Source organism: Salvelinus namaycush, chromosome 24 (genome assembly GCF_016432855.1).
Source record: "Salvelinus namaycush isolate Seneca chromosome 24, SaNama_1.0, whole genome shotgun sequence".
NCBI classification, from domain to species: domain Eukaryota; kingdom Metazoa; phylum Chordata; class Actinopteri; order Salmoniformes; family Salmonidae; genus Salvelinus; species Salvelinus namaycush.
In genome coordinates this window covers 31,212,097-31,226,941 of record NC_052330.1, presented here as the reverse complement: position 1 = coordinate 31,226,941, position 14,845 = coordinate 31,212,097, and the positions used below count along the sequence as shown (strand labels likewise).

The 14,845-nt window shown below is 46.0% G+C and overlaps 1 protein-coding gene across 1 annotated transcript in view; it reads right to left on the bottom strand.

The window, feature by feature from the left end:
* Window positions 1–5,271: 5,271 nt before the first annotated feature.
* LOC120019495 (alpha-(1,6)-fucosyltransferase-like) overlaps window positions 5,272–14,845 on the bottom strand; it is a 72,723-nt gene continuing 63,149 nt past the window's right edge. Inside the window, exons 6-9 of the mRNA XM_038962794.1 lie at window positions 11,321–11,567; window positions 8,629–8,805; window positions 8,083–8,233; window positions 5,272–7,154 (exon numbers count right to left, since the gene is read on the bottom strand). Coding sequence (XP_038818722.1) covers window positions 6,813–7,154; window positions 8,083–8,233; window positions 8,629–8,805; window positions 11,321–11,567 — 917 coding nt within the window. The 3' untranslated portion in view covers window positions 5,272–6,812. The remainder of the gene's footprint in view (window positions 7,155–8,082; window positions 8,234–8,628; window positions 8,806–11,320; window positions 11,568–14,845) is intronic.

The window sequence follows — 14,845 nt, the reverse complement described above, 5'->3', positions numbered from 1 at the left end:
TTAAACCACCAAAATAATTTAATAAAAATGAAAACAAGTAAATTCGTCTTGTTTATAATTGTTTTCCAGTCATCGATCCAAGGCTTTTAAAATATTTTTTTATCGATCCAAGGCTTGCCCTGATTGGATAGTCCATTCCCAGTCTGCCTTGGAGAGTGAGTGTTGTCGGCTACGGACCTTTAATTGTTTTCAGGATCGTTTGAAATCAATGTTCCTTCCTATTTCTCTACAAAACCCATCTGTGTGCACCGGGACGGGGTGGTGGCAGGTGCAAGATTCCGCAACTTACAGATTCACATCCAGATATACACACTCACACACAAGTAAATGCCCACAGGCAGACCCACACACTCTCAGTGCAGTCTAATCACCCCCATCTCTTTCTCCCTTTCCCACTAAAATCCTACTTGACTAAAAGTCTAAAAGTATTTGGTTTTAAATAAACTTAAGTACTAAAAGTAAATGTAATTGCGAAAATATACTTATGTATCAAAAGTAAAACTGCAACTATAAATAATTTCAAATTCCTTATATTAAGCAAACCAGACGGCATCATTTGCTTGTTTTGTTTCATTTAAGGATAGCCAGGGGCACGTCCAACACTCAGACATCATTTACAAATGAAGCATGTGTTTAGTGAGTCCACCAGATCACAGGCAGTAGGGACGTTCTCTTTTAGTGTGTAAATTGGATCATTTTCCTGCCCTGATAAGCATTGAAAATGTAACTAGTACTTTTGGGTTTCAGGAATGTAATGAAGTAAATGTAAAAGTTGTAAAAAATATAAATAGTAAAGTAAAGTACAGATACCCCAAAAAACGACTTAAGTAGTACTTGCAAGTATTTTTACTTAAGTACTTTACACCACAGTGTAAAAGGACATTATGCTGCTGAATGTCGCTTACTTGAGACTATACCTCACAACCGCTTGATTGCTAATGACCTGAATTTCCTGCTACGCCACCAGGTCTGTGGGCATGACAGAGATTGGCCACAGATTTAGTGGCAAGAATACATTTCTTCACTTTGCTAAAAGTTGCCCAGAATCAAGTCAATAATTTTCAGATTATCTGACAACACCAATGTAAAAATTAGCATTGCTCAGGGACACTTGATGTAAAGTGTGCATAAATCCTTTGGGGATTTGAACTTGCAAGCTTTTGGGCAGAAGTGCATTAGTGTTTCAGAAGTGGCAGCAGGTACATCTTTAGTTAGCCAGCAGCGTACCACCTTGCATCCTTCTGCTGGCTTGCTTCTGAAGCTAAGCAGGGTTGGTCCTGGTCAGTCCCTAAATTTGAGACCAGATGCGGCTGTAAGTGGTGTTGGATGCTCAGTAAGAAAAACATCCCAATTCCCCTGAGCAGTGATTGGGGACATTGCCCTGTGTATAGTGCTGTCTTTTGGATGAGATGTTAAATGGGTGACCTTACTCTCTGTGCTCACTAAAGATCCCATGACACTTATTGTAAGAGTAGGGGTGTTAACCCTGGTGTCCTGGCTAAATTCCCAATCACACCTTCATGGCCACCTCATCATCCCCAGATTTCAATTGGCACATTCATCCACCTTCTCTCCCCTGTAACTAATCCCCAGTTTGTTGTTATATATATATATATATATATATATATATATATATATATATATATATATATATATATATATATATATATATTATTCAGACCATTTGCTATGAGACTCGGAATTGAGCTCAGGTGCATCCTGTTTCCATTGATCATCCTTGAGATGTTTCTAAAACTTGATTGGAGTCCACCTGTGGTAAACTCAATTGACTGGACATGATTTGGAAAGGCACACAACTGTCTATACAAGGCCCCACAGCTGACAGTGCATGTCAGAGCAAAAACCAGAGGTTGAAGGAATTGTCCGTAGAGCTCCAAGACAGGATCGTGTTGAGGCACAGATCTGAGGAAGATTCTGCAGCATTGAAGGTTCCCAAGAACACAGTGGCCTCCATCATTCTTAAATGGAAGACATGTGGAACCACCAAGACTCTTCCTAGAGCTGGCTGCCTGGCCAAACTGAGAAATCTAGGTAGAAGGGCCTTGGTCAGGAAGGTGACCAAGAACCCGATGGTCACTCTGACAGAGCTCCAGAGTTCCTCTGTGGAGAAAGGGGAACCATCTCTGCAGAACTCCACCAATCAGTCCTTTATGGTAGAGTGGTCAGACGGAAGCCACTCCTCATTAAAAGGCACATGACAGCCCACTTGGAGTTTGCCAAAAGGCAGTTAAAGGACTCAGACCATGAGAAACAAGATTATCTGGTCTGATGAAACCAAGATTGAACTCTTAGGCCTGAATGCCAAGCGTCACGTCTGGAGGAAACCTGGCACCATCTCTACGGTGAAGCATGGTGGTGGCAGCATCATGCTGTGGGGATGTTTTTCAGCTGCAGGGACTGGGAGACTAGTCAGGATCAAGGGAAAGATGAACGAAGCAAAGTACAGAGAGATCCTTATGTGGCATAGTGTGTAGATCAATGAGGAAAAACAAACATTTAACACATTTTAGGATAAGGCTGTAATGTAACGTCAATTTTGAAAAAGTCAAGGGGTCTGAATACTTTCCGAATGCAGTGTATCCACATACTCTCATAATTAGGGAAAAGTGTTGTTCCCTAAAGTACAAAAACGTCAAAGGTTCACATGGTACTGGTTGGTTCTCTTTAGGGTACATGTGAAGATAATCTAGTATAATTGTATAAAAGTATAATTTTTCTACCCAATATTTTGAATATAAGGTATAATCATCACTGCGCTTTGAAATGTAGATGGGTCAATGTACCTGTGCGGTGTATTAGCTTATTTGTGGGCGTGATCTAATATATATGTGTATTTGTGCCAACCGTCAGTGGAAGTGTTGAATCAGTTTAAGTGGTTGATGGTTATGTTGTCAAAGGCTGAGCACCTGTTTTGCTTTTGGAGTAGACAAATTAGGTGCTCAACCTTCAACATAACAATAAAACCACTTAAACTGTTACAACACCGCTAAAGGCTGGCACAAATGCAACACATTTTAGGTCATGCCCCCAAATATGCTAATGAGCCCCCGCTGGCAAATCGTCCCCGCTTAGGGCTCTATTACATCCGTATCATGGAAATTCAGCGTTACAGCGGGATTGAAATGTAAAGGCATGTTCCTGTGTTAGCGTAGACTGCATTCACATTAAAGGCTGCAGATGTTGGCCAATAGAAAATTACCTTTACATTTATTTCGTGCAATCTGTATTCAGCGATACAGCGATACAATTCAGCGATACAGATTGACAAAAGCTACTTACATTTCAAAGTGCAGTGAAAGTAAGGTAAACAACAAGTCATTTTACAACAATAACACCTTTATTCAACTGTAAAAGTCCTGTATTTTTACTGCAACTCAGTAGGCAGTAACTTACTGTCAAATGACAAGTCATATTTTACTGTGTGTGCCATAAGTACTTCTGAAGTATCCTATAAGTATAACTGTAGAACGTGTCATTGGTCGTTCATGAGGGTTCTAAATTAAATTCTAAATGGTTCACCTACAGGGAGAATTCAAAGGGTTCTACGTGTCACCCAAAAGGGTTCCCTCATAGGTACAAATGACATAATGCCGTATGGTTCTAATCTTTTAACAATCTTTATAATACACTATAAAAAACCTTAACTTGTTTTTACAGTAACTTACTGCAAGCCAGTTACCTTTAAGTTACTGTAAAAAAAAAAGTACAGTATGTTACCATAACTTCAAAATAATGTTTGGTTTACCAGTACATTAATGTGAAGAAGTGCTTTCTTTACAGTAATGTAATGTTACTCCAAAGTGTCTTTGTAATTTATGGTACCATAATGTATGTTTTGTTCACTGGCTGGATTCCAACATCACTTTGCAAGACAGCATAATGTGACTTGATGTTGCTTTTGATTTAGCTTATGCTGGTCAGCAGTGTCCAAAACACAGCGAAGGCTGGCCTCCGGCAAAAACACAGCGAAGGCTGGCCTCCAGCAAAAACACAGCGAAGGCTGGTCACCAGCGAAAACACAACATAACCAGCTAGACCATGCTGGTCTGCCAGCATAACCAGTTACACCATGCTGGTCAGACCAGTTTGACCAGTTAGACCATGCTGGTCAGACCATCTTGACCAGCTAGACCATGCTGGTCAGACCAGCTTGACCAGCTAGACCATACTGGTCTGCCAGCATAACCAGCTAGACCATGCTGGTCAGACCAGCTAGACATACTTGTCGGCCAGCATAACCAGTTACACCATGCTGGTCAGACCAGCTTGGCCAGCTAGACCATGGTGGTCAGACCAGCTTGACCAGCTAGACCATGGTGGTCAGACCAGCTTGACCAGCTAGACCATGGTGGTCAGACCAGCTTGACCAGCTAGACATACTTGCCGGCCAGCATAACCAGTTACACCATGCTGGTCAGACCAGCTTGACCAGCTAGACCATGGTGGTCATACATTTACATTACATTCACATTTTAGCCATTTGCAGCTTGACCAGCATCCAACCAGCACTGACCAGCAGAGAACAGCATAGACCAGCATGGACCAGCATGGACCAGCATAGACCAGCATAGACCAGCATGGACCAGCATAGACCAGCATAGACCAGCATGGACTAGCATAGACCAGCAAAGACCAGCATGGAGCAGCATGGACTAGCATGGACTAGCATGGACCAGCATAGACCAGCATGGACTAGCAAAGACCAGCATGGACCAGCATGGACTAGCATGGACCAGCATAGACCAGCATGGACTAGCATGGACCAGCATAGACCAGCATGGACTAGCATGGACCAGCATGGACCAGCCCTGACCAGCATAGACCAGCATGGACTAGCATGGACCAGCATAGACCAGCATGGACTAGCATGAACCAGCATAGACCAGCATAGACCAGCATGGACCAGCATGGACTAGCATGGTTCCCTCTCTCGCAGAGAACGTCCACTTACACAGACAGGAACATTTGAATATTATTTACAATGGTAAACCGCTTGGGTGAACTATCTTCATTTATCCACCATCTTTATTAACATTAGTAGGCTCTTATTGAAGAAATTATAACGACCTTCATGAGAGTAGCAGTATCATCAATAACAACCTTCATAACACATTTAAGAGGAGATTTTCTTTGACGGGGTGGTGGTGGTTGAGCATAGAGGTGGAAGCATAGAGGAAGCATTGAGCATAGAGGTCTTCATCACGATCGACTACAAACCTCTAATAACATAGCATTGTCAACATAGGCATCTCTTTTTTTCCTAATTTATTTGAAACATGAATGTTAGAACTAAAAAACAACAACAACAAACAGACGGACTGAACAGACGTAGAGATGTGAAAAGGACATTAGCTCGGTGGAGTCCATTGGTGAGCCTGAAGAGGGCTTCTGTGTGCACCATAGTTCAAAGGTCATCATAGGTCACCATAGTTCAAAGGTCATCATAGGTCACCATAGATCAAACACACACAGCATCTCTCATAATCTTTCACACACACATCATATACAGTACAACGCACCAGCACCTGACACAAACATGTTAAAAAGCACATTAAGGTGGTATAAAATTAATTGCACATGAGGATACAAGATGTAGGACTGTTGGAAATGTAGGACTGTTGGAGATGTAGGACTGTTGGAGATGTAGGACTGTTAGAGATGTAGGACTGTTGAGATGTAGGACTGTTGGAGATGTAGGACTGTTGGAGATGTAGGACTGTGGAGATGTAGGACTGTTGGAGATGTAGGACTGTTGGAGATGTAGGACTGTTAGAGATGTAGGACTGTTGAGATGTAGGACTGTTGGAGATGTAGGACTGTTAGAGATGTAGGACTGTTGAGATGTAGGACTGTTGGAGATGTAGGACTGTTGGAGATGTAGGACTGTTGGAGATGTAGGACTGGTGGAGATGTAGGACTGTTGGAGATGTAGGACTGTTTCGAGATGTAGGACTGTGGAGATGTAGGACTGTGGAGATGTAGGACTGTTGGAGATGTAGGACTGTTGGAGATGTAGGACTGTTGGAGATGTAGGACTGTTGGAGATGTAGGACTGTGGAGATGTAGGACTGTTGGAGATGTAGGACTGTTGGAGATGTAGGACTGTTGAGATGTAGGACTGTTGAGATGTAGGACTGTTGGAGATGTAGGACTGTTGGAGATGTAGGACTGTTGGAGATGTAGGACTGTTGGAGATGTAGGACTATTGGAGCGAAAGGAGAAGGGAGGAACGCAGTGAGTGAATATGGAAAGAGGAAGATATCAGAAACATTCAATGAACAAAGGAGAGACAAAAGAAGGCAAGAATACAATTTAAACCACCAAAATAATTTAATAAAAATGAAAACAAGTAAATTCTTCTTGTTTATAATTGTTTTCCAGTCATCGATCCAAGGCTTTTAAAATATTTTTTTATCGATCCAAGGCTTGCCCTGATTGGATAGTCCATTCCCAGTCTGCCTTGGAGAGTGAGTGTTGTCGGCTACGGACCTTTAATTGTTTTCAGGATCGTTTGAAATCAATGTTCCTTCCTATTTCTCTACAAAACCCATCTGTGTGCACCGGGACGGGGTGGTGGCAGGTGCAAGATTCCGCAACTTACAGATTCACATCCAGATATACACACTCACACACAAGTAAATGCCCACAGGCAGACCCACACACTCTCAGTGCAGTCTAATCACCCCCATCTCTTTCTCCCTTTCCCACTGTTCTCTCTGTTCACAACATGTGCAGTCTAACTGATTCAGAGTGTCTCTCTCTCTTTTTATTTTCATCCTTCCCTTCCTTCTTCACTTCCGTTGAGAGTTTGAGAGCAGCTTGTCTGCCTCAGGGTACGTGGGGTACTTTACGGTTTCGATCTTCTCCTTGACTTTGTAGGATGGGTAGAGACCGGTGCGCCCCATTTTACGGTTGACCCCTTTCGAGTAGCCGTCCCAGTGGTTCCCTGCCACGCCGATGACGTCACCGGGCTCCAGAGGTACGTCCTCTGGGCTGCGGGGGTGGTGGGGGTAGATGGCGATCTGGTTGTGGGCGTTCTGGCCCCCGAAGTAGTAGATGTCGTCTAGTGAGTGAAAGAAGGAGGAGGCATCCGGGTGCAGCGTCTGCATGATCTCGTAGGCCACGCGGCACACCTGGTACAGGGTTACAGGAAACAGGAAGTAGGTATGCAGGAAACAGGAAGTGAGACCAGGAAGTGTGAAGAATCATGTTAACTTATTTACATTCCGTGTATATGGCTGTTTAGATTTATTCAGATGAAAAAGTTACCTGGTCCCAGATCTGTTTGTGTTGTATGAGAGCAAAATTGCAAGATTATGTTATAATACTGTAATTGCATCAAATGGTTGTTTTATGCAACAGAATAGGGGGTTATTAGAACACTCTCATCTGTGTGTGTTCTTCTGAGAATGGGCCTCTAGGGGCTTAATGCTGTCAGAAGATTTACGATGCCTTGGGTGATGAACCTAACAAGACCACATTCCATAGAATGAGTTGGTGTTTCTGTTCTATGAGGTACCAGGGAGAGATGGCTCGGGGCCAGACCCTTGTTTCTACACAATGAGAGCAGTCTTTACAGCAGATAATGTCTGCTGTGAATTATTAGTATCTATCATGCAAATCTTAACTTTGTGACCCATTCCATACATCTGTTGTTTGTCATGAATATTCAGGAGGATGTACTTAGTTATAAAAAGGTGTTGTATTCTTTGTCTCGGGGCTCTAAACGTATCATCTGAGGGTGATTCGTCGACCAGCCATCATTATTGTAGAGCACTCAATCGATTCACTTTGTATGTGTGTGTTGTATTGACCTGCTCCCTTATTAATAAGTGAATAAAGATTTAGCTTAATTATAACTCACTTGTGTGATAAATTTGTCTCTGCTCATTTGATTGTAAAGTAATTAACCACCACAGTTGTCATGCCATCTCCTATGGCGCTTGTTTAACATGACAATGGCAATATGAGTTGGCTATTCAGGTAGGTAAGAATATAGGTTAGTGAATAATGTACTGTATATTCCCATAAAGGGTGTTGTGTCGGATATGGCACCCCTACCTGTGAGGAGAAGGTGCAGACCAGGAAGTCGGTCTGTGACAGGAAGTGGATATCTAGGATCACTCCTCTCAGAGAGTTCTCAGTGTAACGGTTGTGCAGACCGGCTGACCACGAGATAGAGTTATCACTGATGAACTCATAGTCTAGGTACCTGACGGACACAGCATTACAGCATTAGTTTTTCCTAGCCACCGTGCTTCTACACCTGCATTGCTTGCTGTTTGGGGTTTTAGGCTGGGTTTCTGTACAGCACTTCGAGATATTAGCTGATGTACGAAGGGCTATATAAAATAAACTTGATTGATTGATTGACATACTGTATGAGCTTCTACATACAACAGAAATACATTCATACACGCTCATACACACACATGCATGTAAACGCACACGCACACACACACACACACACACACACACACACACACACACACACACACACACACACACACACACACACACACACACACACACACACACACACACACACACACACACACACACACTCCCCTTTCATTATTCATTATTAGGGTATTGGTGGTTTCTCACTTGGTCTTAGCCTCTTGCAGTAGTGAGGGGTCATCTGTTGCCAGGTAGACTCGTTTCTTGTCCACGTGGACTCGTCGGGCCATGTGTTGGAACTGTTCCTCCACGTGAACCATATACTCCTCTATAGGGTGGAATGCTGCTTCCGTCCCCACCTTATCCGTCCGCCGAACATGGACCCTACAGAGAGGGAGAGAGAAGGGGAAAGGGATGGGGAGAGGGAGGGAGAGAGAGAGAGGAAGATAAATGGGAGGGAGAGAGAGGGGGAAAGAGGGGGGAGAGAAAGGGTCAGGGAGGGAGAGAGAGAGGGGAAGAGAGAGGGTGAGAGGGGGGAGAGGGAGGGAGGGAGAGAGAGAGGGAGGGAGAAAAAGGGAAAGAGAGGGGGAGAGGGAGGAAGAGAGATGGGAGGGAGAGAGAGGGGGAGAGGATTGGAGAGAGAGGGGGAAAGGGAGGGGGAGAGGGAGGGAGAGAGATGGAGAGAGGGAGGAAGAGAGATGGGAGGGAGAGAGAGGGGGAGAGGATTGGAGAGAGATTGGAGGGAGAGAGAGGGGGAAAGAGGGGGGAGAGAAAGGGTCAGAGGGAGGGAGAGAGAGAGGGGAAGAGAGAGGGTGAGAGGGAGGGAGAGAGGGGGAGAGAGATGGGAGGGAGAGAGAGGGGGAGAGGGAAGGAGGGAGATGGGGAGAGGATTGGAGAGAAACGGGAGGGAGAGAGAGGGAGAGAGAGGGTCAGAGGGAGGGAGAGAGGGGGAGAGGGAGGGAGAGCAACACTTTCAATCAATACGTTCACTATCAGCTACCACTGTAATTATTTAGGCAGCATCAATGTGCCCTTGCCAGTCTTGCCGATAATCAGAGAGAGAGAGAGACAGAGAAAAGAAAGAAATACAATTGAAAAAGAAAACAGATAGAAAGAAAGAATGAAAGAAGAAAGATAGAAAGAAAGAGAACACAATTCTCAATGTAGGAGTAATGAGCGAAAATGAAAGGCAGAAAGAGGGGGTTTGAACGAGAAAGAAGCAAACAGAGGAATAAAGAGCAGGGCTGCATGTATTTGTGAAACTGAGTGCTTTCTTTGTTTAATCCCTCATTACACAACACATCTATCTATGGTTCAGAAAAGAGAGAGGTAGAGACAAAGGGAATGAGAGAGAGAGAAAGGGAGAGATCGGGTGAACTGGCGTGCAAGAGAGCGAGAGGGAACGAGAGAAAAAGAGAGAGAGAGAGAGAGAAAGGGAAAGCGAGAGAACGAGATAAAAAAACAGTGAGCCCAATTACCAGAACTGTCCTAAGATCATTCAGCCTACTCCTCAGGATGCTCACTGGAGCTGCAAACACCTTTATTTACCCTGCAAATTAAATCTGTACACACTCCTGGATCAGAGAGAAAAAAGGGAACGAGGGATTGAGAGGGGTAAGGGGAGGGGTACAGAGGGGTAGGACAGAGAGATTCTCTTCATCTTTCTCTCAGTCTATCCCTCTCTTCATCTCTACCCCCCTTCTCTCTCTTTCCATCTCTCTCTCTCTCTCTCTGATGTGATGGGACTCTTGACTGCGAGTCTCTCCATTCTCCGCTTCCCCAAATCTCATCTCTCTGCCATGGTTTCCGTCTCTCCTCCGCTTCTCTTCCCTCTGCCATGTCTCTCTCTCTTTCTCCCACTTTGTCTCTCCTTTCATCTCTCCTCCTATTTTGTTTGTCGTCTCGTTGTCTCCCTTTTCTCTCCCTTTATCCCGCTGCCTGTTCGTTGGCAGACAAAACGGCCGTGCTGGGGTGCTTAGCGTCAAGCGGCATTCGAGTAGTGAATCCCACCATCCCTCCATCCTCTTCCACCACGTCCTCTATGGCTGTGGCTGGAGCTGTGGCTGGGACTTGGGCTTTGGCTGAGTCTGTGGCTAGGTCTGGGGTTGTGGCTGGGTCTGGGTCCGTGGCTGGAGCTGTGGCTGGAGCTGTGGCTTGCCCTTCACAAAAGCTTTGCTCTTCACAGGAGCGTGGAGAGACGGGGAGATGCAGGGAGACTGTAGCCAAAAGTCTGGCTCCCAAGCCATCTCGTTACCTCAGAGACACCTCATACACTCCCTCCCCCTCTGAAGCCCCCCTCACTTTCCTGAGTTGGGTTAGAGACTGTCTCCCAGGCTAGAATGGACTGGGCTGGATGGCTATTCGCTAATGATCTACTCAAACACGATGAATGGCTCGTTGTAGAAGAAGACAGTTAGACCTGCCAGGGGTTGATCTTCGAATGAGTATGTCAGAAAGAATATTGAAAGAGGGAGGAGGAAGAGAGAGAAACAGAGAGAGTATTGTGGAGATTTGGAGACATTTTGAAAGAGAAAGAAAAAGAAAGATATAGAAAGAGTTTTTTACACTTCAACAGAAATGCACAGACAAAAAGAGAGAGAGAGAGAGAGAGAGAGAGAGAGAGAGAGAGAGAGAGAGAGAGAGAGAGAGAGAGAGAGAGAGAGAGAGAGAGAGAGAGACAGAGAGAGAGACAGAGACAGAGAGACAGAGAGACAGACGGACAGACGGACAGACGGACAGACGGACAGACGGACAGACGGACAGACGGACAGACGGACAGACGGACAGACAGACGGACAGACAGACAGACAGACTGGGAGAAACAGACAAAAAAAGAACAGAGAAAGAGAACAACGGAAACTGAAAATCATAAGAGACAGACACAAAAAAGAGTACGTACCCTATGATGGGATGCCTGAAACCCAGCTTGGCTGTGGTATCCAGGATCTCCTTCTCCAGCCAGGCCTGAGGTTGGACCAGGTACTTGACGAACTGAGACACCCACCACACGGACGGGTCACCATGGAGCCGGTGGAGGCGCTGGGCTAGGTCTTCAGGGATGGACAGGGGCAGGTAGGGGGGGCGGGGCTGCAGGCTGTCCACGATGGGTAACTCCACCACCTGGATGTCCTTGTCATGGGTCTCACCTAGAGAGACGGAGGGAAGAGAGTTACTTAGGAGAAAACACTGGGTCTTTTATGTTCTACACTGGGGTGTGGAGAAAACACCAGGTCTTTTACCGGTTCCACTGGGGTGTGGAGAAAACACCAGGTCTTTTACCGGTTCCACTGGGGTGTGGAGAAAACACCAGGTCTTTTACCGGTTCCACTGGGGTGTGGAGAAAACACTGGGTCTTTAACCTGCTACACTGGGGCATGGAGAAAACACCAGGTCTTTTACCGGTTCCACTGGGGTGTAGAGAAAACCCCAGAACTTTTATCTGCTGCACTGGGGCGTGGAGAAAACACTGGGTCTTTAACCTGCTACACTGGGGTGTGGAGAAAACCCCAGGTCTTTTACCTGCTACACTGGGGCGTGGAGAAAACCCCAAGTCTTTTACCTGCTACACTGGGGTGTGGAGAAAACCCCAAGTCGTTTACCTGCTACACTGGGGCGTGGAGAAAACCCCAAGTCTTTTACCTGCTACACTGGGGTGTGGAGAAAACCCCAAGTCTTTTACCTGCTACACTGGGGTGTGGAGAAAACCCCAAGTCTTTTACCTGCTACACTGGGGTGTGGAGAAAACCCCAGGTCTTTTACCTGCTACACTGGGGTGTGGAGAAAACCCCAGGTCTTTTACCTGCTACACTGGGGTGTGGAGAAAACCCCAGGTCTTTTACCTGCTACACTGGGGTGTGGAGAAAACCCCAGGTCTTTTACCTGCTACACTGGGGTGTGGAGAAAACCCCAGGTCTTTTACCTGCTACACTGGGGTGTGGAGAAAACCCCAGGTCTTTTACCTGCTACACTGGGGCATGGAGAAAACCCCAAGTCTTTTACCTGCTACACTGGGGCGTAGAGAAAACCCCAAGTCGTTTACCTGCTACACTGGATGCGTAACTTTTGGCCAGTGCAGAACAGAGCGTGAGCAGAGCCCACTTCATCAAGTGTTCGCGATCTCGTGAGCTGCATGTCAAGTTCTTGAAAATAGAACCAGAGCTTAATGTTATGCTGAGCTGCACTGGTTATGCCCCTGTTAATTTAGCATGAATAGGAGCTGGGCTAGTGTAACATACCAGTTAGGTTGCATCAAACTAGCAATCTGCTGTTACTAACAACAATGTTACCTGTCACTCCACAAAAGCTATGGGAGAGCAACGGAAACAAAGACTGCTATGTATCAGAGTGGGTTGATGTCACCTGCACAATGGACATTAGTCTAGCGCACAATGGACGTTGGTCTAGAGCACAATGGACGTTAGTCTAGCGCACAATGGACGTTGGTCTAGTGCACAATAGACGTCGGTCTAGTGCACACAGCTAACTAGCACTAACTAGCTAGCTATTCCACATTGACTACACTCACCCTCCTTTGACTCAAATGACCACCTCTTGGGTCCTTTCCTTAGTTTATTCAAATCTAAAAACAGGTGAGCGTTGAAATCCAAATAACCTTTCTGCTGTATTACTGCTACTCATCTAATGTTGTCAGATCAGAGAAGATAAGGATGAGATGAAATGAGAGGGGGAAGCCATTCTAAACTATTGAGACGTAGCCTTATACTTAAACCCTCATAAATATACAATCATTGGATTGGTGTAAACATAAGCTAGACAGAGTTTCTGATTCCTCATGAAACCCAGACAAAAAATACCATGATTTGGGGGATTTTCACAAATTGTAATCCATTTCGTAAGCATCCTGAGTTAGAAGAGCGAAAGAAAAGCCAGCCCCGTCGCGGACCACGATGTCTTGCTCCCAGACAAACTAAACAACTTCCTTGCTCACTTTGAGGACAATACAGTGCCACTGACATGGCCCGCTACCAAAACCTGCAGGCTCTCCTTCACTGCAGCCAACGTGAGTAAAACATTTAAACATGTTAACCCTCGCAAGGCTGCAGGCCCAGACGGCATCCCCAGCCGCATCCTCAGAGCATGCGCAGACCAGCTGGCTGGTGTGTTTACGGACATATTCAATCAATCCTTATCCCAGTCAGCTCTTCCCACATGCTTCAAGAGGGCCACCATTGTTCCTGTTCCCAAGAAAGCTAAGGTTAGCGCATAGCTCGGTAGTCATTTAGCTCAATGACTATGAGCTAAATGACTACCGCCCCGTAGCACTCACTTCCGTCATCATGAAGTGCTTTGAGAGACTAGTCAAGGACCATATTACCTCCACCCTACCTGACACCCTAGACCCACTCCAATTTGCTTACCGCCCCAATAGGTTGACAGACGACGCAATCGCAATCACACTGCACACTGCCCTAACCCATCTGGACAAGAGGAATACCTATATAAGAATGCTGTTCATCAACTACAGCTCAGCATTTAACACCATAGTACCCTCCAAACTCGTCATTAAGCTCGAGACCCTGGGTCTCGACCCCGCCCTGTGCAACTGGGTCCTGGACTTCCTGACGTGCCGCCCCCAGGTGGTGAGGGTAGGTAACATCATCTCCACCCCGCTGATCCTCAACACTGGGGCCCCACAAGGGTGCGTTCTCAGCCCTCTCCTGTACTTCCTGTTCACCCATGACTGCGTGGCCATGCACGCCTCCAACTCAATCATCAAGTTTGCAGACGACACTACAGTGGTAGGCTTGATTACCATCAACGACGAGACGGCCTACAGGGAGGAGGTGAGGGCCCTCGGAGTGTGGTGTCAGGAAAATAACCTCACACTCAATGTCAACAAAACAAAGGAGATGATCGTGGACTTCATGAAACAGCAGAGGGAGCAGCCCCCTATACACATTGACGGGAAAGTAATGGAGAGGGTGGAAAGTTCCTCGGCGTACACATCACGGACAAACTGAAATGGTCGGTGAAGGCGCAGCAGCGCCTCTTCAACCTCAGGAGACTGAAGAAATTCGGCTTGTCACCAAAAACACTCACAAACTTTTACAGATGCACAATCGAGAGCATCCCGTCGGGCTGTATCACCGCCTGATACGGCAACTGCTCTGCCCACAACCGTAAGGCTCTCCAGAGGGTAGTGAGGTCTGCACAACGCATCACCGGGGGCAAACTACCTGCCCTCCAGGACACCTACACCACCCGATGTCACAGAAAGGCCAAAAAGATCATGAAGGACAACAACCACCCGAGCCACTTCCTGTTCACCCCGCTAACATCCAGAAGGCGAGGTCAGTACAGGCGCATCAAAGCGGGGACCGAGAGACTGAAAAACAGCTTCTATCTCAAGGCCATCACACTGTTAAACAGCCATCACTAACAATGAGTGGCTGCTGCCAACATA